Source organism: Sphaerulina musiva (assembly GCF_000320565.1).
Source record: "Sphaerulina musiva SO2202 unplaced genomic scaffold SEPMUscaffold_2, whole genome shotgun sequence".
Taxonomy (NCBI): Eukaryota; Fungi; Ascomycota; class Dothideomycetes; order Mycosphaerellales; family Mycosphaerellaceae; genus Sphaerulina; species Sphaerulina musiva.
In genome coordinates this window covers 2,467,988-2,492,034 of record NW_016017384.1, presented here as the reverse complement: position 1 = coordinate 2,492,034, position 24,047 = coordinate 2,467,988, and the positions used below count along the sequence as shown (strand labels likewise).

At 52.7% G+C, this 24,047-nt stretch overlaps 8 protein-coding genes across 8 annotated transcripts; 4 read left to right on the top strand and 4 right to left on the bottom strand.

Moving 5' to 3' along the window:
• Nucleotides 1–363: 363 nt before the first annotated feature.
• On the bottom strand, nt 364–1,456 carry SEPMUDRAFT_147554 (uncharacterized protein; the record flags this gene model as incomplete). The annotated part of the gene is made up of 2 exons (XM_016904376.1): nt 364–1,099; nt 1,142–1,456. The coding sequence occupies 2 exons, from the start codon at nt 1,454–1,456 to the stop codon at nt 530–532; spliced, it is 885 nt and encodes a 294-aa protein (XP_016763880.1). The 3' UTR covers nt 364–529.
• A 1,200-nt stretch (nt 1,457–2,656) lies between these two features.
• Nucleotides 2,657–4,240, bottom strand: SEPMUDRAFT_37926 (glycoside hydrolase family 16 protein; the record flags this gene model as incomplete). Its single annotated transcript, XM_016908687.1, has 2 exons — nt 2,657–3,681; nt 3,733–4,240. The coding sequence occupies 2 exons, from the start codon at nt 4,238–4,240 to the stop codon at nt 2,657–2,659; spliced, it is 1,533 nt and encodes a 510-aa protein (XP_016763879.1).
• A 2,242-nt stretch (nt 4,241–6,482) lies between these two features.
• Nucleotides 6,483–9,759, bottom strand: SEPMUDRAFT_131377 (glycosyltransferase family 2 protein; the record flags this gene model as incomplete). The annotated part of the gene is made up of 3 exons (XM_016902416.1): nt 6,483–9,270; nt 9,460–9,560; nt 9,623–9,759. 3 exons carry the CDS (start codon nt 9,757–9,759, stop codon nt 6,584–6,586), a joined length of 2,925 nt encoding a protein of 974 aa, XP_016763878.1. The 3' UTR covers nt 6,483–6,583.
• A 340-nt stretch (nt 9,760–10,099) lies between these two features.
• On the bottom strand, nt 10,100–12,751 carry SEPMUDRAFT_80825 (G-protein alpha subunit). The gene is made up of 4 exons (XM_016910258.1): nt 11,892–12,751; nt 11,491–11,836; nt 10,944–11,441; nt 10,100–10,889 (listed from the first exon to the last, which is right to left on the bottom strand). The coding sequence occupies exons 1-4, from the start codon at nt 12,013–12,015 to the stop codon at nt 10,790–10,792; spliced, it is 1,068 nt and encodes a 355-aa protein (XP_016763877.1). The 5' UTR covers nt 12,016–12,751; the 3' UTR covers nt 10,100–10,789.
• A 1,411-nt stretch (nt 12,752–14,162) lies between these two features.
• SEPMUDRAFT_147550 (mitogen-activated protein kinase HOG1) lies at nt 14,163–16,529 on the top strand. The gene is made up of 9 exons (XM_016904375.1): nt 14,163–14,714; nt 14,788–14,835; nt 14,890–15,019; nt 15,073–15,116; nt 15,170–15,269; nt 15,316–15,672; nt 15,726–15,804; nt 15,862–16,045; nt 16,107–16,529. Exons 1-9 carry the CDS (start codon nt 14,659–14,661, stop codon nt 16,192–16,194), a joined length of 1,086 nt encoding a protein of 361 aa, XP_016763876.1. The 5' UTR covers nt 14,163–14,658; the 3' UTR covers nt 16,195–16,529.
• A 135-nt stretch (nt 16,530–16,664) lies between these two features.
• SEPMUDRAFT_147549 (electron transfer flavo protein domain-containing protein) lies at nt 16,665–17,952 on the top strand. The gene has a single exon (XM_016904374.1). It carries the CDS (start codon nt 16,717–16,719, stop codon nt 17,773–17,775), a length of 1,059 nt encoding a protein of 352 aa, XP_016763875.1. The 5' UTR covers nt 16,665–16,716; the 3' UTR covers nt 17,776–17,952.
• Nucleotides 17,953–18,308: 356 nt separating this feature from the next.
• On the top strand, nt 18,309–20,822 carry SEPMUDRAFT_147548 (uncharacterized protein). The gene is made up of 3 exons (XM_016904373.1): nt 18,309–19,040; nt 19,103–19,246; nt 19,307–20,822. Exons 1-3 carry the CDS (start codon nt 18,543–18,545, stop codon nt 20,657–20,659), a joined length of 1,995 nt encoding a protein of 664 aa, XP_016763874.1. The 5' UTR covers nt 18,309–18,542; the 3' UTR covers nt 20,660–20,822.
• Nucleotides 20,823–21,072: 250 nt separating this feature from the next.
• SEPMUDRAFT_147547 (SWIRM-domain-containing protein) lies at nt 21,073–23,802 on the top strand. The gene is made up of 2 exons (XM_016904372.1): nt 21,073–21,924; nt 21,976–23,802. Exons 1-2 carry the CDS (start codon nt 21,256–21,258, stop codon nt 23,620–23,622), a joined length of 2,316 nt encoding a protein of 771 aa, XP_016763873.1. The 5' UTR covers nt 21,073–21,255; the 3' UTR covers nt 23,623–23,802.
• The last annotated feature ends 245 nt before the right edge of the window (nt 23,803–24,047 follow it).

Genomic DNA, 24,047 nt, shown 5'->3' with positions numbered 1-24,047 from the left:
CTCCGTCGGAGTCGAGAACAGATGAACTGCAACTATCCCAAACCAGGTCAGTGGCCCGTATTGCAGGACACACGACAGCTTCGATCGTCGATCCGCACGGGCAACTCATCATCGTATCGAGCTCCTTTTGACCGTGTGTCCTTCGCACTGCATTCGACTTGATGGACTTGAAACACTGCCTAGCCTTGACGACATGCATCTCGTTGCCGAATCCCCTCCCTTCCCCTCCCCTCCCCTCCCCTCCACTTGCACTTGCACTTGTACTACTGGCTGCTTCATCAAGAGTCCAATTGCTAGCAGGAGCCATGTGATCTCGAAAAAGGATAGACCCAGCCTATGCCCCTGGGTCTACCAGCTGTGTCCCAAATTGTGTAGCAAATTACTGTTCCAAGTGGTTGAGTAATCATCTTGTGTTGATGTGGTAGTAGCCCCTGTAGATAGTCCAGTTCATGCGATCTGGTTGACAAGCGTGAGTCGAGAACCGTAGAAGATGAGTAGGTAAGGTGTGATAGGATGAACAATCCCGTTCTCAAGTGACTTCGAGAATCACCTCGCCATGCATCATCGCAAACATGCCCTTCTCGTCCTCCATCCACTCCTTCCAGGCCAACGCATACTCGTCCAACCTCTGACTGGATACGCCCCGCAGCTCCATCGCTCTCTGCGCAAAAATCCCCCGCGAGCATCGAGCAGGCCAATGCCCACCATAACCTCTGCGTCCCTCAAGAGTATCATACCTCGAAACGCTCTGTGTTGCCAACAACATCTTCGTCTCCCCTCGGAAATGTTTACTCCAACGCTTCAATTGCCTTCCCGCATCCGCCGCGCCTCCACCGGCTTCGTGCACTGCAATAATCACCCGGAAACATTCTTCCAATAGCGGATACTCGGGATGAAATCTTGCGCTTTGTAAATTTCCTTCGCGCATACACACTACTCCACCACTTCTCCTCGCCACGCGAATCATTTCTCGAATTCCTCTTTGCACCATTTTATCACCACGACCACCACCACCATCATAATCTTCATCATCTTCTTCATCTTCATCGTCTCCTCCTCTTCCTCCTCCTCCTCCCCCTCCCCCAAAATGCGCCACAGCCTGATGCGTATGTACAACATGAAATCTCCCCGCCCACTCCACCGGCATCGAAAACACGCTCATCTGCACAAATTCCACATTCGTCACGCCGCGAACTTCGGCATATGCCCGAGCGGAATTGAGCACGGCGCCGGAAACATCAATCCCTGTGACGTGGGCAAAAGGACACATTTCTGCGAAATCGAGAGTGATTTCTCCTGATCCGCAGCCGATGTCGAGGATTTGGAGGATATGAGGAGGAGGAGGTGGTGGAGATTTTTGGTTCTGGTTTTTGGTGGGGTTTGGGCTTGGGTTTTGTTGTTGCTGTTGTTGCTGTTGCTGCGCCTGCTGTGCCAGAGAGAGTAGTGTGGGTAGCATGTATCCGCAGTGGATTTCTGCTTTTCTGAGAGGAGGAGAAGGAGCAGGAGGAGGAGCACAAGGGATAGATGCATTCCCTCTTGTCTTCTCGTCATTATGCCCCTTGTCATCATCACCACCACCACCACCACCACCAAAATACTTTTTCCGTAATTCTTCTTCCGTTCGAGGGAGACCATCTTCATCATCATCATCATCCTCCTCCTCCTGCATTCCCCCCTCCCCCTCCTCACCACCACCGCCACCATACCGACAATGATCAGAATGATTATTCTTCCATCGCTGCTGCTGCTGCCGCCGCCGTGGAACTCCACTCGAAGAAGACCAATAATTACCCATCATCTATCTTATCGATCTCGGACCAAAAAAAAATCGAAAAAATCGAAAAAAAAAAAACAAAACAAAAGCCCCCCAAAAATAAGGATTTAGAAAGACGACAGAAATTCCCTCCCCAAAAGTAGTAGAAAAGAGTTATACCCACGAGCGAGTGAACAGTACTGGTAGTAGTAATAATGTTGGCATGGAGTAATAAGTAGGTATATACTATACGTATTGTTTGCCGAACCAAAAGAAATCACCCCTTTCCCTGTTGTTTGTGGGGTTAGTTAGGGAGAGGCTGATGAGATCCTTGGATACCTAAGCGAAGTTACCTAATGTAGGTAGGTAATTATCCCACGTTGCACAAAATGTGTTATACAACGTTACATAACCTTGCCCAACTTGTACAAACTCGCCATCAGCTGTGACTTTTGAGTATCCCATGGATTTTTCATTGTTCAATGTCAGTAATCTGAAATTGTCCTCGAGTCGATGCTGCCATCACGATCAATTGCGAGGCCATCGTCGCTCCATTCAGGCCATCAACAGCGGCTGATATCTAACAGTTTCGTGGATCTACTACTACACTTGGAATCGACGACTGTCTCTTACGGACATGTGCTGTACTGTTCATACACATAAGCTTGCATCGTGCTCATTGCCGCCGTGCCCAACACAACGCCCATACGCAGTGCCGCTCAGCTCAAACACCTTGCCAGAACCTTTACTCATCGATACCTGCTCTGTGCTGTCTGAGACCCCAAATCGTAAAGCTGTGTGCTGTTCTCCCTGAATGAACACTCTCCGGATATAGTGATGTCTGATGCACATGCGGTATGCACATTGATGATGCCGAGCATGGTTTCCAATCATGAACAAAGCCTATGCACTGCAGCCGTGCATCAGTGTATTCTTCGGCCATTGGTAGCCAGCATCTGACCACAACGTATAGTTGGGATTCTTGTACGCTTCTGGGTGGCGGGCGATGTACTCAGTCGTTGGGTACCCTTGAGGATCACATGTCACCTCGTGGCCAGCATCCGCCTCGTTTTGGTACCACCGAACATAGTCGATCCGCATCGTGGTTGGGAACCTAAGATTCGCCTGGTCGATGTCAACCCAACTGTGAGAAAAGCCGAGATTCAAGATCATCGACAAAGGCTCCTCGGCGATGAGTCGCTGTTGAATGTTCCCATTCGGGCCAATGGCGCGTGCGTCAAATCTCATCATCTCGTCGTCTCCAACAAACCAGGTGACGTGAGCGTTCTTACCGCTACCAGGCTGGTACTCGAACGCGTACTTTTGATAAGCCTTGCCATCGTACCAGTCGTTGTTCAACATGGTAGTGGTGGAGACCGCCTGCTGGAACGGCCCACCGGTATATGAGTTGACGTAACTGAAATTGTAGTTGGGGATCTCCATGAACTCATAGTTTGGCTCATAGAAGATGTCAAATGGCGCCACTTGATACGATTGAGTAGCAACACCAAAGCCTTTGCCAGCCCAGTCTGCACTTGCCTCGATGATATCAATCTCAGGTGCGCCGCGGCCAGTGCCTGGTGACGGATGGTCTTCGTTCTGGCAGACACAGTTTGGCAATCGCTGTCCCGGTAGGTAACTTGTCCCATCAGTCATGGACTGATTCGGAGTGATGCCTGAGTCGCAGTCGTTGTACGTGTATGGCCACATGCCATCTGTCGTTGCGAGGTAGCCTGGCCGTCCGAGGTTGCCCATTGTCCAGGCTCCAGGCCATAGACCGTGGATGCCAGCAGGTCCAGGTAGACTAACGGATACCTCGAATACGCCACCCTTGAAGCACAGCTGGTTCCACGAGTTTAACATGCCTGACCTGTACTGTAGGTTGTGATTGGCGAACGCATCGAGCTGGATCTGTAAAGTCCCGTCGCCTGCGACAATATTAGTACTCGATATGGGTGTTGGCCGTGGCAAGAACTCACCTGTATTGACGGCATCCGGATCATACCACTCCAAGTCGTTTGTAGCGTGGTACCAGATATCGGGCGCGAACCAATACGGATCATCGCCCTCGTAGAATGTCCTGTTTCTCTTGTTGAACTCGTCACTGAAGACAAGCTTCAGCTCATCTCCCTTGATGCTCTTTCGCGTCATGGCAGAGCTTGGTGTATCAGGATCAACGAGGCCGGTCCTGATATTTGCGAGCAGTGGGTAATCGTTGTCATTGACATGTGTCCACGGATCTGGCTTGCCATGACCTGGCATTTGGTCCAGGGGAGTATCATTGTTGTATGGAATGAGGGCGGTGCCCGTGATAGATATGACAGGCAATACTATGAAGATGGTGCAAAGTCCAATGAGCAGAAAGACGATGCCAATGGTATTGACGATGTTTTCCTTCGCAAATCGTTCTCGAAATTTCGGCCTGTACTTGCGGTCGTCATCCCAAGCGGGCATGTGCATGTCATCATCATCTTCCTTCTCATCCATGTAGAGAATGTAGGGTGCCCCCAGACGATCATCGATGTACTGTGGCATGAAGGCAGCCTTCTCTGGATCTGCGTTGCGGATAAACTTTGGCGTAGCAGCTCGCGGCTGTACTACTGCAGCATTCAAGACAGTGTGCTCGTTGTCCTGAGAATCAGTGTCTTGTGGCGTAGGCGTACCGGGAGCAGAATCCGGTAGTGAACCGGTTGAAGAAGACTTGCGCTTGTCATCCTTGAACGGGTTGGAATGCAATGAGAGGCGATTGCAAAGATGTGCCGAAGATGCTGCTTCTGAGGGGGCTAAATTGGGAGACGAGTGGAAAATTGGTAATCGCGTTGACGATATGGCTGCTTCCGACAGATTTTGCTGAGATGTATTCGCTGAATTCGATCGCGTAGCGAATGGATTGAAGTAGCGAGTGTAATCCGAACCGAGATCTTGCACGGTCTTTGGCGTTGACTGTAGCGACATTGAACGCGATTCATGATAGGATGCATCTTCCGGTCGCAGAAAGCTTCGTGAAGGCGTCTGAGCACCAGCTGGTATGGCCTCATCATTGTCAGCAGCACGTTGACTCCTCCGTGGTGGTATTGAGAGTCCACCAGAGCTGGATCTTCCATCATCGCCGGTCTTACGAGCAGCTGATGTCGAGCTGGAGACCGCGGCCATTGGACCCAGCGGAGAAGGTATGGGAGGCGCATGCGGCGAAAGGGTGCTGGAGTACTGCCGTGGTAGCTCTGGTCGAGGGATATCCAGGTGCGCTGTTGAGGCTAGTGACTGTGGTGGACCATGTTTCGACCCGTCGCGTGAGCTCGACCGCGATGCTTCGCGCAGAGACTGTGCCGACGCCTGAGCATTGAGACTGGTAGCAGAGCGGCCGGCCTGCTGGGTGTGTCTCTCGTGTGTGCCGCCGTCGAAGCTGCGTTGGGGCTCTCTCAGCGTCGGTTGTAGGTGATGCTTCGTCAGTCGGTGGGATTGAGACGGTGCCATTGCTTCCAAGCGAATGACTTCAAGGATCCTCCAAGGCCATACAATGTTGTCGACGGGATGAGTGGAAGGGGGTGGAGGAAGGGGGGTGGAAGGCTAGGTACGCGTGCGCCATGAACATGTGCAGGTGTAAGGTAGGTGCATGAGCGACGCTCCGAGTGGCTTGAGGTGGGAATTGCGATCTTGCGACAGGCAGGTGCCACTGCGTGCGGAGAGGGACACCGCGCGTAAGGCAGGTGCGGTCGGGGTGCTGCAGGTCGGTTACGGTCAATTCACTCTTTCAGTGGCAGCTTCGAATCAGCGGCGGCAGGAACAACCACTCGGGACAGGACGTGAGCTCCTTCCAGCCTTCCCTCGAGACCGTCTCCCTGACCTACTGTAGCCACTCTCATCGGTATAGGCACCTTAAGGTAGTCCTACACTCCTGTCGTTCTTGGCACTCCTTTCCTACCTGTAACTTATGTACCTTATCGTATCTAACCTACCGGATACATCATGATGTATGCACGCAATGCCATCTCGAATGGAGACCAACGCTCCTGCCGTGCGTGGCCGGTTCCGTCATCGTGTGAAAGGCGGGCGGGCATGGAGGCCGCATGGGGTGTCGAGCGCACAAAGAAATGTCCACAAATGCGGTCCATTTCATTGTGTGCGACACGGAACCTGCAGAGTGCACCTGCAGAGTATAGCAGGTACCTACACAGGTAGGTATGCTCAAGCACTATCCGTTCCTCATGCTGAGCTGGACGAGCGAGGTGAAGTCGTACCGCATGGGAGGCCAATGCCAAGCACACCACCACTAGCGCTAAGTTACGCGGTTAAGCTTTCGGGGTCGAACCGAGCCCAGTTCTGGTACCTCTTACTTCCTAGGGGGGCATCTACTTCGACGCGTCGCGCCACTCGCGCGTGCCCAGTGCCTTTCCTTAGTCCTCACTCCGGACTTCGGGATGTCTGTACCTATCATTCGGGTAAGGTAACTCCTATCTTACATTGCCATTGCGCCTGCATGCGACGAGGTGTCAGCTTCGTGGACAAGATGACGTGCCAGGCTGCTACAGGGGCCGCAAACGGCCCTTGTCGTACCTACATGGATGTATTCAACCTGGAACAATTGGGCTGGCTTAGTCACGATAAACAAGGCAGCTGAGATGTACTGTGGTGATTTCACCTACAAAGCTACTGACTGGTACAGCACCTCCTAAGGTATAAACAGAGCCATTGGTGCCCTCGAAGCCGTGTGGCGCGTATGCTGTATGCGCTCAGGTTAGTGACGAGTGCAGCAAAGTCTCCGTCTCCCTCCCTCCCTCCGATTCCTCTGTGCCCACCCACCTTTATAAACAAACCCAACTCCCGCGGGTCTCAAGCTCTACTCGACGATCGACTCTCTCGAGGCTGCTTGCTAAGCCGTCGCCGGCCATCAACGCCAATGCTGCTCCTGCGTCGTCGTCCTCTTCTGGACCATTCCTCATCAAACGACGATCGAGTAGGCACTGTCACCACAACATCGGTAGCAGACCCAGCCGTAGATCCCGCATCGTCCGTTGCCAGCCGAGTATAGCTCTTGCGCGTCAGAGGACTTTTCCCGATTCGTGTCACACTGCCTGATCGGCCCGTCCGTGATGGATGTGCCGACGCTGGCACTGCTAAACCAACTGGAGAGTGGCTGCGACGAGACGAAGCTTCCTCGGCGCGCGTGGGAGCTTTCACCCCCGGTTGTGGTGGGTTTGGCGCCGAACTTGGCACGGGAGGTGGAGGTGTTCGGCGCTGCACCGGTGCAAAGTGCATGTCTACCGAATGTTCCGACATATCAGATCTGGTACTCTCCACAGAATGTGGCCGATTGGCTGTACGACGCGCTTCTCCCATGCTGGAAGATGGCTTTTCCAGCTCGCGCCGCACCTCTGCTTCTGTCTCGAACTGTCCCGTCTCAAAGAAAGCCCCGCCCGCTGGTCGTTGCGTCGCTTGTCGAGCGTGATACGCGGCCGTGATCTCAGGTCCCACAATGCTTTCCACGCGCCGTGGCATCGGAACCGAGTATCGTGAGTCTCGTGAACTCCATTCAGATGAGTAGGAGTCCTGTGACTGATCCCGACGCCTGTCGCTGGATGAAACTGCTTCTTGCTCTCGCGGAGTCATATCAGAGCGTAGAGCGGTGGCGTTGTGGTTGTTGCCCTGTCTATAGAAGCCGCCAGGCATTTGCTCAGCAGGTGCAAAGCGTCCATCTAGGGACTCTGAAGGCATCAACGGTGGCCGGCTCTCTGCTTTGGGTCGGAAAGTTTCGGGCTTGATGTTGAGCTCGTCTCCGCTGGCAAGTGCGTTGGCGACCGCTTGGGATGGAGTCGTCTGTTCATCCGCCTGCAGAGCGTCTGCTCGTGGTCCTCCCCATGTTCGTTCATACGCGGTGCAGATGCCATAGACCATATAGAGCCAATTGAAGAATGGATTCACCACGAACATGAGTGGGTATAGCATAATCTTGTATCTGCCCAGCTTGGCACCAAAATACAGCATCAGCACCCAATTCAGACCTAACGAGACGGCGATGAAGCCGACTGGCAAGTTTGATATCTTTTGAGACGTGCTGATGATGGAGATGACCATGATGAAGAACAGCAGGGCTGTCGTGCGGATGGTGTTTTGAGCCAGCCGGATCAAAAGCAGTAGAGGATAACGCTTCCACAGGCGGAGGTCGGTCAGCATACATGCTTCGTTGGTGATGAATCCCAGAAACCACCTTCGCCGCTGCTTCAACAAGCTTTTGTAAGTCTCGACTGCTTCTGTTTTGCAGAAGGCGCTTGTATTCATCTGAATCTGATATCGCTCTGTTGCACCAATCATGAAAAGATGCGTGAGCCATCGATCTTCTCCGAGATGCATCTTACCGTAGTCAAACATATCATCACACTGTTCAGCCTTTTCGGCGAAGTAGTATTTTGCCATTTGCCGGAATGCAGAGAAGCGCAGGATCGTGAGTGCACCTGGAAGGCAGGTGACCGCTCCGCACCCGCTTTCCACGGATCGTTCGAAGAGCTGTCCGTGGATGTATTCCATGTCCTGGAGCACCGTAATCAACGAGTTTCTCTTGGTTGTGGAGGTAATGACTCCGGTCATGGCGAGCATGTTGTGCTTGCTCCCAGGCTTGAGATTCATTTCGTACATGAAGTTTTGTACACAGTATTTGTCCAGGATACAGTCGCTGTCGATGAAAAGCATAAACAGGTTGTCGTTCCGTCGCAGATAGTTCTCGTACACCTTATCGATGAGCCTGTATGTTCTCTTCTGGCAGCTGCGTTTGCCGCCATGGGGAAACCTTGAGACGGTGATTCTGCAGTGCCGGTATTTGACATCGATGCTCTTTGGGTAATGCTCTAGGGTTATCGGGACACCTAGGCAGTCGATCGTCTTCAAGAATAGCTCATTCTCCTTGTCGCCGTCGAACGATAGAAAGATATGCATACATGAAGGGGGATACTCGCAGTCCACAATCGAGTCCACAGTACGTAGCAGGACCTCTGGTTTCTCGGCATAGCACGGCATCACAATGACCACCTTGGGAGCCGAGTGCTCGTCCAGCACCGTCTTGATTCTTCGCTCTCTGCCGACGTTGTGTGTGACCAGCTGATATACACAGAACAGCCAAGGCACTGTGAGAAGGCCAGCGAAAGACCAGAAGGCAAACCATTGGAGAATGCTGACCATCTCCCTTGGAAAGTATTGAACGACTTGCGAGGGCAGAGGAAGAGTGACAACCATGATCGGCAGAAAGACGAGTCGCATGCAGGTAAAGAAGACCATGAGCACCGCAGATAAGATCCTGATTGACCACTTCGTTTTGCCATCGGCCTTGACGAAGACCTTGACCAGGCAATAGAGGAACGCGATCAACCAAAGGAACCATTCGACCAAGGCTGCCAGAAAGACGCCTCCCACAATGGCAACATACACCACGTCCTTCACCGGCCAAGGTTTCGAGGAAGAAAAGGTTGCATCGTTAGCTTCGAGCGCAACGTCCATGCTGAAGTTGAGGTCCTTAATCCAGCTGGGCGCTTGAGATGGCAGCAGGCATGAGGTGGCTCGAGGCTTGGTGAAGCCGCCCAAGCTCGCGAACAGGGGAATAGGCGACGCGACAGAAGTGAAGTGGTAGGTAGTAGTAAAGTAGTAGTAACAACTTGCCTTGAGCAAAGAAAACTTCGAAAAAGTCGTCTCGGCGGTCTGCTGAAGCCGTCCTGTCTTACCGTTTCTCGCGGCTCTCGTGGAGCTCTGCCGCAGCTTTTGTGTTACTTGACGCAGCCCCAGTCCTGCACCGCTGTGACGGGAGGCAACCTCGGCGGGGCGACTAAGAGAGAGCGTCAAGTATGATGTTCAGAACAGGTAGGTGATGTATGTCGTGCGTGGTACCGGGTACGCACACGAGCTTTGCGCTGGGAGATCGCTTGTGTGGTAAGCTGGATCTTGGTTGCAGGTGCTCGTTTGCCGTGCGTCTTCCGGTTGGATGCAATGCAGTGATGACCAGAGCCACAAACAAGAAGGTCCATGGCGAAAGAATGAGGCATCGAGGCAACAACCGTGGACGCATCATGTCTTCACCACAGGGTCGGGTCATGGAAGACACGTGCTCCAGTCATCGACACAGACACATCACGAGACGATGCGCTACGATCTGTACAACATGTATGATGTAGGAGGTAGGTATGCATGATTTGCACAAGGGGAGTAGAACGTCCAACAGGTACATTTTGTAAATCTGTAGTGTCCGGACTCTTGGCTTTTACATTCCGACACGGACCGACAGGGACAGCGACAACTGCCCTGGACGGAGAAACCCATGCATGTATCACAAATGGGCCATGGCGAAAAGGCGAAAACAGCTCGAGGGCCAAGAACATTTCGTAGGACTACTATCGTCTGAGCATACATCTTACCGCCCATATGCAATTTCTGCCAAACCACAGGCTTGAAGGTAAGGTATGCTTGCTCGCTCGCTCGCTCACTCATGCACAACAGCATTAAGGCCTGTCGAACCCCTTTGCGCTCGAACCCAAGCCGTTCCATTACTCTGCCAGTCAGCACCTTCCGACCGACAGCCTCTATTCTCGCGAGAAGTCGTGAACGGTAACAGAACATGTCGCGTCTCGTGGGCCTGTGAGTGATAGCAAACCAGACGCGATGCGAACAACGGCCTCCAGATATCGGTGCAGCGTTCATATCATCCGAAGCGGGCGCGTACATAAGCGCTACGCCAACGATCAGATTTTCCCATCTACACTCACCAAACAACCACTCGATAGGCTCCGAGCCCATCCCCACCCCATCAGCCAAAGCGTGAGCCACGCCACAGACATGCCGGCCCCAGTACAAGAACAAAAATCCCTTGTTACCCAACATTCTGCCGCATTCGAGCTGTGCTGACTTGACTCCAAACGCCCGCTGGGATATCCTGTAGATGGTGATAGCACTGAAAAAAAAGGGGAATAGTCGTATAAAAGATGTGGTCTGCCTCGTCGTGCCAAATCAGTCGGGTTGTAAATGGCGTATCAAATGTCGGACATGGCAGTAGGTATGTTATCATAATATGCCCGAGTCTTTCAGTGCGTTCTGGAGTATCGTCTCCTTTACTGCGGCGAAGACGAGCCGAATGTTCGATGTATCGGTCGCTTGTGTAAGGCTGACGTGAGTTAGCACAAACTTTACTCTTGGTTCCGCGTGAACATTGGCTTACTGTGGGTACAGGTTTAGATGTGCCCGATTGACCTGGTTAAATCTCCATAGGAGATACTTGGCCGCACGGTTGACGTCGTTGCCGCCCGAATAATCAGGAAAGTAGCTTCCAAGGGGTGATTTGGCCAGCTTCGCTCGGAATAGGTCCACCTTGTTCAGAAACAGAATGATGGACGTGCGCATGAACCACCTCGAATTGACGACCGAATCGAAGAGCACAAGCGACTCCATCATGCGATTTTGGCTGCTTTCTTCTAGCAGCACTTGATCGTACTCGCTGAGCGCGACACAGAATATTATCGATGTGACGTTCTCAAAGCAGTGTATCCATTTTTTGCGTTCGCTCCTTTGGCCTCCAACGTCGAACATGTGTATGCTCAATTGGCCCATTTGGAAACGTGTTTCGTAAATACCGGTCGTTTTCGTTCGAGCTCGCAGCACATCGGCCTCGGTGGGTATATAGTCTGCAGCGGATATCCTTGCAACCTCATCGAAGAAGCTGCCACACAGTTAGTGTCGTCTGACGGAATGGAAGCATTTGCACCTACTATGGTGCCGAATCCATGAGGTAGAACTCATTCTGGTGGTCAAAGACCTTGGGTATGCATGGGTCCTTCCATATGCTCGCTATGGCCTCCCCTATTCGCTGGTCAAGTGCTTGTTGCGGGTCAGGATCAACAGTATACTCCATCACATAGTCGGCGAGCTCTCGGTTCGCCGGTTGCTCGATCTCGATCTCGAATTGCCGCATCGCGCCGACGAGTGCCTTCGCGCAGTCCACCACGTTCTTGTATATGGTATGCCGGTACAATGCCAGCTCGTCAACACTGTAGCCATTTTGGTGTATGATCTTCATCTGCTTCACTATTGTGCTTTTCCCGCTTTCACCGGACCCTACGCTCATTGTCAGCTCAGCTTGTCCCTACATTCCCCCGTACCATAGCCATACCTAGCAGCAAGATCTTGCATTCCCGCCGCAGCTTCTTCGAGTCCTCCTCTAGAGTACGGTCGATCATCTGGCTGCGCTTCTTCTGATCGCCATCTTGTACATCGCTTGACATACACGCACCCATCGCTTCGCAAGATGTGTTGGGATAGCCCAACAGCTCCAATGAGCTCTGGCGTTGGCCAATTGAACGCCAAACCGCTTCTTATGGCCGGCCGCGCCCGCGCCGGTATATTGGTGGAGGCGTGCGTCGTTGTCGGTGGTTGTGCTTTATGTTTCGTGCGGCGGCGACGGCTACGGACTGCTTGCAGACGAGAGCTTGGGTGGAATGTGCCAGCGGGCGCGCGCACGGCTTCAAAGCTGGTGGCTTTGTTCCCTTTGTGGCTGGTGTCTGCGTACGAATGCTGGCTGCCCGCGACGGAGTTCGAGCAGCAGCAGCAGCGGCAGCGGCAGCAGCAGCAGCAGCAGTGGAATGGAGGCCAACCGCACACCGCGCGCTGGTGAAGTGAGGCGGAGGATGCACTGGGCGCGAGTAGAGAAGGCGGCGGTGGTGGTGGTCCCGGTGCGACAGAGATCGGTGGTTGTGCAGCTCCAATAGATTATTGTGCAAGGACGTGGATGAGCGGAGCGGCTCAAGTGACGAACTCGAGGTCGGCCCACATCAACGATCTGACACCGCAGCTAGTCCTATGGTCTTGGTCTCGTGGTTGGACGTTTACTATGTCGCCGTGGTGTGCTGGTTGCGGTGCCCGCGAGACCAAGGTACTCTCTGCTGTCACGCTTTGGACACTCGATGGCCCGGATGCCTGTCGCTGCGCAACTCAATCACAACGACATTGGCGGAGAATACAGTCACCTCTCAGTAGCAATTCGCCCGCTTCCTGCTTCCTGCAAACATGACGATGATGAACCACCAACAACTTAGTAGTTTGGGGCTTAGTCCATAACCAGTGGGGATCACCTCTCGGCAGACCTCACGTTATTCCGGCCAGCGACATGCAGCTTCTGTGAGCACTTCCAGGACACTGCTCTGGTCAAATACATACATCCGACTACCCTACCGCTTCGATCCAATCTCTCCCATGTCGTTTTGCACCTACTCCATGCACGCCACTACACCACCTACATCGAGAGGACACTGGGCCAGCCAACATTCTAGATTGCGCGAATGAAACAGCAGGCCGCACCGATCGCTATGCCGCAATACGCCTACCCGCCTCGTAGTCTTACTGTGTGTCGACTTGTCTTGTCCCGACCAGCCGAGGACTGCGTGCACCTGTAACAATTCTTCGGCGGATGCCGATCCCCAGCCCCGACGCGGAGTGCTTCTTTGCCCTGCAGACCATGCGTGAGATTGTCTCTCCGCTTCGATCACTGGAAGACGTGCTCATGTTTACTGCATTTGCGAATTGGAATGGGCTAATAGGTAGGCACCGTAGTGGTAGTGGTAAGGGTAGACGGCTCTGCCGCAAGGCTGATTTAACTTCTTGCGCCTGGCCTGCACGTGTTAGATGCCTATCGGGAACCAATGAGGTGAGCAACGGGAATCGCACAACGTGGAGCAGGTGCCGAGTCAACCACCAAGCCCACCTGGACAGGCTGGACTCCATGTCACGCCCTTCCATGTCGCGGAATGCGAATACATGGACAACACCAGGTTGATTCGGTCCAGTGTCCATATGATGATTGGTCGCAGGCAGCGTGGCCGATTTGGAGCTGGAGGACGAATTTGAGCCCCCACTGGCCGTACATAGTCCTACCCGCGTTGTCGACTTTAGACACCTCACCGCTCGCGTACGGCGTTTGAACAGGATGCACATGAGTCCAATGTCGAAGGGATTCGCGGATGCCATCCAGTCATTCTCGTATCAATTTTCTGCCATTTTTCATCCTGATTCTCCGAGTACATTTAGGTACCTACATGTACCTTAGGTACTATAGCGTGGCCCACATTCTACGTGCTCATGAACGCAGTCCTCGTTAAAGACGGCGTGATACTAAGGTAGAAGCAAAGCGCAGAGCAAGGCAAACGACCACGAGGCATAAGGTAGGTATGCTCGCTATTCACCTCCATACGAAAGTGAAGCGTTAGGTAACGTCGCATGGGCATACAATCGGCGTGGTCTTCCATGACATCACGAGCGTCAAGTTGAAGTTCTGGGCGAGCGTCTGAGATAGCACGAAGCAAGGCTTGCTACTGGTTGCAGCAGATTGAAGCACACTATAGTTCTAGCCGGAGTCGAGGCCGTCACTCGGCTTCACTCTGGCAGGAAGCCATGGCCTGTCTCGATGACGACCGCACGAAAATGAGCTGAAGACTGGAAGCTCAACATGCTCGTGTGTATATTCTCATCAAGAAAACTCCTTCTCGTTCTGTTCTTTCTCCTGTAGCCGACTGCTTCTTGAATCATCTGTCTTTCGTGAGGTTCGATCTCTTTCACGGCCCGCTGTCGATCAACTCCGCGACGTACCAGGTAGTTTCGTTGTCTCGAGTGGCTCGGCCAGCATTTGCATCCATCTCGTGCAACACACCGCCACAAACAGGCCAACATCAGGACTCGAAGTTCCAGGGCGAACGGAGACGAAGTAGAGAGTTTTGCTTCGTGGAAGTAGCACAAGCGCCACGTGCAAGCCGGTACTAAATCTTCGATCGCGACCGAGCCCCTCCAACCATCAAACTCAACCTGTTGTTTCCCTACCACCAAACCCCCATACTCGAATACACCGCCCTCCTTCCACCGCCCGAGCGAGCGCGAAGTCGTCCTTCACGATGGCGGAATTCGTACGTGCCCAGATCTTTGGCACGACGTTCGAGATCACCAGCAGGTTCGTGGCAAGAGAGCGGATGCAACGCGGCAACAACACACAAAGACGGGGGAGTGAGGACTGACGAGCGCAGATACACCGATCTGCAGCCAGTGGGCATGGGAGCCTTTGGGCTCGTATGGTGCGTAGATTGCACGGGGCGGCGATGTTGAGATCTGGACTAACGAGCACATAGCTCGGCCAAGGATCAGCTTACAGGACAGGCCGTGGCTGTAAAGAAGATAATGAAGCCTTTCAGCACACCGGTTCTGTCGAAGCGGACGTACCGAGAATTGAAACTGCTCAAGCATTTGAAGCACGAAAATGTATGCAGCGCCCTCGGGGGTTACGGCAAGGCCAATCACTGATCTGAGCGCAGGTCATCTCCCTCAGCGATATTTTCATCTCACCTCTGGAGGATATGTACGTTGGTAAGTTGGACCTGATGACAAACTGGGCTTATTCTTCTCTCACAGTTATTTCGTGACCGAACTGCTTGGAACGGACCTGCACCGGCTGCTTACCTCACGACCTCTGGAGAAGCAGTTCATCCAGTACTTTTTGTACCAAATACTGGTGAGCACCCCATATCCTAGAGCGATATCAGGTCTGACTGTGTTAGCGTGGTCTCAAATACGTGCATTCTGCGGGAGTCGTCCACCGGGACCTGAAGCCATCGAACATTCTCGTGAATGAGAATTGTGACCTGAAAATATGCGATTTTGGTCTTGCGCGCATTCAAGACCCACAGATGACTGGCTACGTTTCTACGCGTTATTACAGAGCCCCCGAGATCATGCTCACATGGCAAAAGTACGATGTGGAAGTGGATATTTGGAGCGCCGGCTGCATCTTCGCAGAAATGTTGGAGGGCAAGCCTTTGTTCCCAGGCAAGGACCACGTCAACCAATTCTCCATCATCACTGAGCTCCTGGGTACACCACCAGATGATGTTATTTCCACAATCTGCAGCGAGAATGTGAGTAGTCTGGACTGTGGTTCTAAGATATGACTTGCTGACGGTACCCTTAGACCTTGAGATTCGTGCAATCCCTGCCAAAGCGCGAACGCCAGCCACTGAAGAACAAGTTCAAGAACGCTGACCCACAAGGTAAGCTCATGTCCCAGGTCCACAATGGGGAGCAATGCCGCATGCTAACATTTCCAGCCATTGAACTCCTGGAGCGTATGCTTGTCTTTGACCCACGAAAACGTGTGAAGGCCGGAGAGGCTCTTGCAGACCCATACCTTGCACCCTACCACGATCCTACCGACGAACCAGAGGCGGAAGAGAAGTTTGACTGGTCTTTCAACGACGCCGATCTGCCCGTGGACACATGGAAAATCATGATGTATGCTTGTGGTCCTTAATGCAACATGCGTCGTATAGCTGCTGACTCGCTTATGTGACAGGTACTCGGAGATCCTTGACTACCACAATGTCGACCAAGGAAATGATCCGACTGCTGCAGGCGGCCTCACGGAAAACGGAGCTGCATAGAAAAAACTCACGACATCCACGATACAGGCATAGGACGGTGCACAGGCGTCCGGGAATCGGGACGAGATATTACACCTGCCGGCGGCCAAAGCTGGCCTTCATTAGTAGCATCATGCTCAGGTGATATGCGGGCGGCGGATCTCAGCAATCGTCGCTCAGTAGCAGGATTGATCTGAATATGGAATCGAATGCGCCCGCGGTGGACGTGGAGTTCACGCAGCAGCGGAGGAAGTGCATGTACAGAAAGCAGGAGTGCGCCACCAGCCTATTTACTAGTCCCTATGAATTATCTGAACCTGAGTAAAAAATGGAAAGGCGAGAAGCGTTTGGTAGAGATGTGTCCCATGCGAACAACAATCATGATTCACGTGTCAATGTTGCCGGCTTTGCGCCATCAGCGACCTCGGCTTTCCCTATAGTTCTAGTTCTATAGCATGACGCCTCTTGTGATTAAACACTCACCACATGCAGTCACAACACCATCCGTTCTAGACACAGCGTACACAACTTCACACCACCAGTATGGTCGCTCCTATACGAACCGGCGCCCTGCGGCAAGCAGCAACGTGTCTCCGGCAACAGCGTGCCGTGCCCACAGTGCGACCAATGTCTCGGGAAGCACTTCGCCGCCTCGCGTCGACTCTCGCAATCCTGGAACAACGAGAGGGCAAGCTAAACATGTCATCACTGGCCTCGATCTCCGCTGCCCAGAAACTCGGAGGCAGCATACACGGCTTCGTGGCGGGCTCAAATATCAAGACGGTCGCAGACGAGGCTTCCAAAGTGGATGGACTAGAAAAGGTCATATATGTGGATAACGGTGCATACGATAAAGGTCTGCCTGAGAACTTTGCACCTCTGCTCGTGGAAAATATCAAAAAGGGAGGCTATACACATGTCGTGGCTGGGCATTCAGCATTTGGGAAGAATCTGATGCCTCGTGTCGCTGCTTTGCTTGATGTGCAACAGATTAGTGACATTACGGATATTGAAAGTGAAGATACTTTTGTCAGACCCATCTATGCCGGAAACGCAATCCTGACGGTTCAGAGCGAAGACAATGTCAAGATCGTGACTGTGAGAGGCACGGCCTTCCCGTCTGGTGCTGCAGAGGGCGGAAGTGCTGCGGTGGAAGAGGGCACAGATCCCAAGGCCGAATGCCCTACAGAATGGGTGTCTGAAGACCTGGCTAAGAGTGATCGACCTGATCTGGCCACTGCGGAGAAGGTGGTCAGCGGTGGGCGAGGGTTGAAGAGTAAGGAAGAGTTTGAGAAGCTTATGCCACCACTCGCAGATGCGCTTGGTGCTGCCATTGGAGCAAGTCGAGCGGCGGTGGACTCTGGGTTTGCAGACAACAGTCTGCAGGTTGGTCAGACGGGAAAGAATGTTGCACCACAGTTATATCTGTGTGCTGGAATATCTGGTGCCATCCAACATTTGGCTGGTATGAAAGACTCGAAAGTGATTGCGGCGATCAATAAAGATCCAGATGCACCCATTTTCCAAGTGGCAGACGTGGGACTGGTGGGAGATTTGTTCGAAAAGGTGCCAGAGCTCACTGAGAAGCTCAAAAGCTCATAGCGCAGACAGCCCCGATAGAACGAGTTGTTCGAGATGCGCAACGTACACCCGGTGTCCAGCAGACGGGCGAAGATCGATCCATACCTTGGGTAGGTAGGTATGCGTGGAAGGTCAGGTACATGCTCATAGGTACCTTAGGTATGTAAGTATCTAGCACATCCGAAGCCCACGTGGGCCATCTCCATGAAACCGAGCATCTCCATGCTTGAGTAGCACGTGGAACAAGAGAGAGCTGCCTCGCCTACACGTCACCTCTGTGTCCTCTGGATGTGTCTCGTCCTCCCAATGTACTGTACTTCACCTAAGTAGTAAGGTAGGTAAGTAGGTATCTTACCTCCTAGACATACACTACCTAGGTACTTCTAAATGGATACTTCGCACTTGGCATTGCACACCGCCCGTGCCCGTCGAGCTCAAGACCCTGCGTCTGCAGTTCGACGAATGGGGTATACCCTTGATGGTTATGCGCTGGACGTACATATCAACATATGGCAACTCGCCTACCTCCTACGTCTTGTACGATACCACACCTCGCAACGCCGTTGGACGTGTCGCACCATGTGTGACTCGAGGACATAAAGTTCCTCTTCCGCCGAGCCATGAGATTACGCCGTTCTCGATAGACTAGACACAATTCTCCGGCTTCTCCATGTCAAAGTGCTGCGCCATCATACTCTTCCACATTCCGACTCACATGCTTCCGCCAGCGGGGTCGAGGCTCGGAGCAGCTCCTTGTGGTGCGAATACGATCCTCGGGGCTAGCGACCATGGCTACAACTACACCGGCGGATACCTCGAGGAGTGGTACTACAAGATCTCGGGAGGATAATTTCAAGCCTCTGGTCTGCGTGGTGGACTTCAATCACCACCGTGGCCCTGAGATCGAGCACTGGATAGGCGTAGAAGATGGCACAGATCCTGTGACTATGAATGACTGGGGTCTCATACCTTATATGGCCTTGCCTGACGGCGCACATCAGAACGAGGAGGAGTTTTCATATTTCAGTCTCGTACACAAAGGCAGTACCACTGCTGCAGGGAAGGACATTGAGCCAAGCTCCGTGTTTGGCATATCTTGCATGCACCAGATCGATTCGAGCACACTCACGTGGAAGAGCGAGGAAGTGACCCGGAGCGCTGTGCAAAAGGCAGTAGTCGTGATCACCGATCGACCGGAAGGGTTCAGTGCGCTGCGTGAAAAGCTCAGTGCGGTCACGGCAGCCTGGTTTGGCCAGAAAGACTTCAGAGATCTAGAAATACTGCAGGTGGGTCAGTGGTGACAAGTGTCAAGAGTTGCTCATAGTATCTTTGCTGACAATGCGGGCAGCGCTTTCAAGAGAATCTAGTTGAAGATATTGCGAGAAACGAGGATGAAAGAGACCAATACTTTGGCCTTAGCTTGAGGGAGCTTCTGCATACATTCAAGTGGCAGACTCTGGTTATGCTGAAATGTTTGTTATTGCAGCAGAAGGTATGGCAATAACTAGACCTTCGCCTTGTCAAACTGCCGTAAGCTGACGGTAAACTACAGGTCTTATTTTTCGGCTCCCAGTGCGAACGGGTGTGTCAGGTCCAATTTTCGCTCATCTCGCTGATTCCAGGCTTGGTCCGTAGCTTGCGTGATTGCGCTGACCCAGTCATGGATCATTATGCGGAGACCTTACAGAAGTCGGACTCTGTCCGCACAAGCGATCGGGCGTCTTTGCTGGCATATATCGGACTGCCATTGCAATTGTTTGGGAAAGGATCCATATTTGGGCCATATACACCACTTCAGCAGCTGGACATGGTCACGGATGCCAATACACAAAGCTATGTGGTGGGGAGCACGAATAGTCTGCTGTTACAACAAAAGGACAAGTATTGCGATTTGCTGGTCAACTTAGACGAGGATAATGTGCAAGTGCTCAACCCAGCGCTGAAGCATGCTTTGGTGTTGACCACGGCGGATAGGAGGTGGATTGACTTCCTCACGCAATCAGTAAATGATACGTGGGATGCGTTTGACCCAGGTCGGCCTACCACCCACGGCTATGCGGGAAGCGAAGAGTTCATCAGACTTCAATTCGAAGAGTACCTGATAGCACTCCTGTCAGCCACAAAGTATCACGAATACATGGCAGCACACAAGGACAGTGATACCAAATTGCTCGTCGCGGATATCGAAGGCAATCCCGCCTCAGATTTCTCCCTAACGTTTGTGGAAACCTGGCAACAATCCGAGAATTACAAGTTATGGAACAGGACGACCGATAGCCAGCTCTTCGACATCGTGGAGCCCCGTCATCCCATGGCGGGTGGCTTGACCATCGAAGATGTGCAGCGTCGACTGGCTGTCCAGATTTCAGAGCTACATCTCGACGAACGCTTCAGCCAGACGAGAGAGGTTGTTGGCAAGCGCTTGGCAGATGGACGTTTGCAAGTGGCATCTGCATTCAATAAACTTTCGGCAGATTTCCAGGAGATGAGAGAAGCACAAAGGAAGCGATCTGAGGAAGCAAGAGTTGCAGCGGCGGCCAATGCACAGAATGCTGAGAATGATGCTGCCCAGCAGAGTAGACTCCAAAAGCCAGATATGCAACAAGCTCAGGCAAGTGTGGCCGCTGCGAGTCAACGAGCTGGTGCATATCTGAGCTCATGGGGCTCATGGGCTGCTGAGAAAAGGAAGACCGGGTGGTACGGACAACGTAGCGCGAGTAGCGAACAAGTCGAAACTGTTGCTGCGCCTCCTAATCCTGGAGCGGTAGCAGCGGCATCATATGCAATCAGGAATTCACAGCCATCGGGCGGATTGAGAGAGCTGAAACTGAATCGGTCAAACACCGAGGATGAGAAGATCTCTTCCACGAAGAGCGCCCCGGGTTGGAGATTCTCGACTTCTTGAAATTGGACAATGATGGGATGGAATCAGAAGCTTATCAGATACATGTAGTGCCTCTGAAGACATTCGCTGCATTCCATTGCACGAAAGGATCAAGGCCATATCCTAGGGACTTTTGGGTAGCCCTGAGTACCTGAGAGAATCAAAAACGCGCAAAGCAGGATTTGTGACTACCGCAGCCAGTATGTACCCTGATATGTGCACCATTATCACTTCCGTTGTGCATAACATTATGAGATGCAGTCGTTGAGCAAGGCACGGTTCGTCTAGGAGGTAGCACAGGTTATATGTTTAGAGTTTCTGTTGAACAGTAGGTACCTTACCTAAGGTATCCCAGAGGTACAGGTAGCGGCATCTGCCGACACAACGCGTTCTCTCCTCTCCACGCTTCAAAGGTGCACCCAACCCAAGCGCGCCCGCAAGACAACGAACAACATTTCGCACGCCATCCCTCCCGCTCTGCACTGCACAGCATTGCAATTCTCACACTTACGCGACCGGCTTCGCCTTTGCCGACATTCAAAAAGGTGCCCTGCTGACGAGGTTGGCTGATCGCACCACGACTTTACCTTTCAGCTCAGGCGCAACGCACCGCCGCAATGGATTTCGAGTTCGCAAACGAAGACGCCAATGCGCCTGGAGAGGCCTCGGATGAGCTCATACGCGCCGAAAATGCAGCCATCGAGAAGGACGCCAAGCAAAACGCGCAGAGTCAAGACCAGGACACGTCCATGGCAGAGGACACAGAGCCTGCCAAAGCAGAACAACCGGAAGCCGGGAAGCCTGAATCAGGCGACGCAGCGCTGCCAGTATCAGACAACCCGCTGGACGCGCCGGACGCGCCTGCGCCTGAGAACGCTGAAGAGGCTGGGGAGGACGAGGAGATGGGCGACACCAAAGACGCGGCTGCTGCGCCCGAGGCAACTCCTGCGCCCGCACAGACGAAGGCCGTGACCGAGCAGTCTGCGCGATCACATTTGATCGACCAGAACCACGCCATTATCCTGCCCTCGTACAGCGCGTGGTTTGACATGCATGAGATTCACAATCTGGAGCGCAAAGCGCTGCCAGAATTCTTCAACAACCGTAATCGTAGCAAGACCCCGGCCGTGTACAAGGACTATCGCGACTTCATGGTCAATACGTATCGTCTCAATCCGTCCGAGTACCTAACTGTCACAGCTTGCAGAAGGAACTTGGCTGGGGACGTTTGCGCCATCATGCGAGTTCATTCCTTCTTGGAACAATGGGGACTTATCAATTACCAGGTATACGAACTGCAGCATAGCTCTGAATTTGCATGCTAACGAGATGCACAGATTGATCCGGATACGCGACCATCGAACATTGGCCCACCATTCACAGGGCACTTCCGCATAACAGCGGATACTCCTCGGGGTCTGCAGCCTCTCCAGCCTGCCGCTAACACTGTCACGGCTGGCAAAGCTCACGCCAGTACCGACAGGCTCGCAACAGCAGGCAAAGCCGATCTCAACCTGGAAGTGCGGAGAAATATATACGATGACAAGGGCAAGGACGTTACTCCTGCTAAGACTGAGGGGAGCGAAGCCAACGGCGAGAAGAGCATTGAGGAGGGCTTGAAACAGGATGGCAAGCAGTATTTCTGCTACTCCTGCGGCAAGGATTGCACACGAGTGCGATACCACAACTCCAAGAACCCACCTGCTGTAGCCACCACGCCGAAACCCAACAAAGATCAACGGTACGACCTATGCAGCTTGTGCTTCCAGGAGGGACGCTTCCCCAGCTCGACCACATCCGCCGATTACACAAAACTTGAGAACGAGAGCTATCGAAGTATAGGCGACAAAGAAGCGCCATGGAAAGATTCCGAGCTTCTACTCCTTTTGGAAGGACTGGAGATGTTTGATGACAGCTGGGAGCAGGTTGCAGATCATGTGGGCTCAAGGACAAGGGAGGAGTGCGTGCTCAAGTTTTTGCAGCTCGAGATTGAGGACAAGTATCTCGAAGATGGGCCAGCATCAAATGGCGTGGGCATGCAGGATCTGGCATACCTATCCGGTGGTCGACTTCCTTTCAGTCAATTTGACAATCCCGTGATGTCTGTCATGGGCTTCTTAGCGGGGCTGGCTGATCCTGCGACAACTGCGAAGGCAGCAGGCAAAAGCGTCGAAGAGATGCGAAGACAGCTGAAGCAACGGCTCGATGCAGAGACGCACTCGACAAGTGGTGCAGAAAAGGACAAGCCAGTGGAAAGCGCGACCCAAGCTGAAAGTGTGAAGGGCGAGGACAGCATGGATGTTGACGATACCACATCTCTTGCCACTCGCGAACCTCCCAGCTCACACGACTTGCCCACGACTGCGCTGAGTCTGACTGCTGCGCGATCAGCAGCCCTTGCTTCGCACACGGAGCGGCAACTGACCAACCAGGTCTCTGCCGCCGTGAATCTGCAATTGCAAAAGCTAGAGCTCAAACTGCAACAGTTTAGCGAAATGGAGTCTCTTCTGCAAGCTGAACGTCGCGAAATCGAGCGTTCTCGTCAGAAGCTGTTCCTCGACAGACTCCAATTCCGGAAACGCGTACGAGAGACAGAGGCCAGGTTCGCTAGTATGAAGTTGCAGCAGCCTCAGGTGAGCGCAGAGCGGGCCCAGCAGCAAAACGCCAACCCCGAACAGCAGGAGCAAACTCAGCCTGCCGAAGCTTCTGGCTCGGGCGCTGTCAGCGAATCTGCTCAGCCATCAGAACCAACATCGCTATTTGGTCAAGATGCTGGAGGCCTAGGCGGTACGACCGAGTCCAATGAGTTTGAGAACAACTTTGAGGCCATGGAGGGGATGGAAGGCATGGATGACTTTTTGAACATGGATGATGTCGAGCCTACGCCTGAAGTCAGTGCTGTGCCCCAGAGTGAGGCCGAAGTACCGAGTACTTTTGAGCCGGTCGCAGAGGAGGCTGAAGGTTTCATGAAGCATGATTTGTGAGAACAGGAAATGATGCAAGATAAAGATGGATCGAATCATTCATTCGTGTGGCCTGCTTGACATGAACTAATAGTGTATGTATTGCAGTGCAGTGCACAAGAGAAGAAAAAAAAACCCTTTCGAAAGCACACCTGCCTTGTACTTGGAAGTATTGTAACAACGCAAACAATTTTTGACGCTCCAGTCGAGCCTATATAAGTCGACTGACTTTATCAGGTGATATAGTGATATGTCTTGTCTGGTAACTTACTACCTAGTCACTAAGGTAAGATAAGGTAAGGGACTTAGGTCATTGTAAAGGACAGACAGATAGACAAAGAAACGGGAAGGAACAAAGGAAAGAAGGAGTGAGAGAGACCTAGTAGGATAATTATGTTTATTTTTTTGGGGGTTTTTTTGGGGGGTTTTTTTGGGGGGTTGGTTTT

Coding starts and splice junctions, on each gene's coding strand:
- SEPMUDRAFT_147549 (XM_016904374.1), top strand. CDS start 16,717: ATGGTCGCTCCTATACGAACCGGCGCCCTGCGGCAAGCAGCAACGTGT.
- SEPMUDRAFT_80825 (XM_016910258.1), bottom strand. CDS start 12,015: ATGGGTGCGTGTATGTCAAGCGATGTACAAGATGGCGATCAGAAGAAG. Junction 11,837..11,891: donor ATGCAAGATCTTGCTGCTAG/GTATGGCTATGG, acceptor CAATGAGCGTAG/GGTCCGGTGAAAGCGGGAAA. Junction 11,442..11,490: donor CTCATGGATTCGGCACCATA/GTAGGTGCAAAT, acceptor ACTGTGTGGCAG/CTTCTTCGATGAGGTTGCAA.
- SEPMUDRAFT_147548 (XM_016904373.1), top strand. CDS start 18,543: ATGGCTACAACTACACCGGCGGATACCTCGAGGAGTGGTACTACAAGA. Junction 19,041..19,102: donor GAGATCTAGAAATACTGCAG/GTGGGTCAGTGG, acceptor CAATGCGGGCAG/CGCTTTCAAGAGAATCTAGT. Junction 19,247..19,306: donor GTTTGTTATTGCAGCAGAAG/GTATGGCAATAA, acceptor GGTAAACTACAG/GTCTTATTTTTCGGCTCCCA.
- SEPMUDRAFT_147547 (XM_016904372.1), top strand. CDS start 21,256: ATGGATTTCGAGTTCGCAAACGAAGACGCCAATGCGCCTGGAGAGGCC. Junction 21,925..21,975: donor GGGGACTTATCAATTACCAG/GTATACGAACTG, acceptor CGAGATGCACAG/ATTGATCCGGATACGCGACC.
- SEPMUDRAFT_147550 (XM_016904375.1), top strand. CDS start 14,659: ATGGCGGAATTCGTACGTGCCCAGATCTTTGGCACGACGTTCGAGATC. Junction 14,715..14,787: donor ACGTTCGAGATCACCAGCAG/GTTCGTGGCAAG, acceptor TGACGAGCGCAG/ATACACCGATCTGCAGCCAG. Junction 16,046..16,106: donor GACACATGGAAAATCATGAT/GTATGCTTGTGG, acceptor CTTATGTGACAG/GTACTCGGAGATCCTTGACT.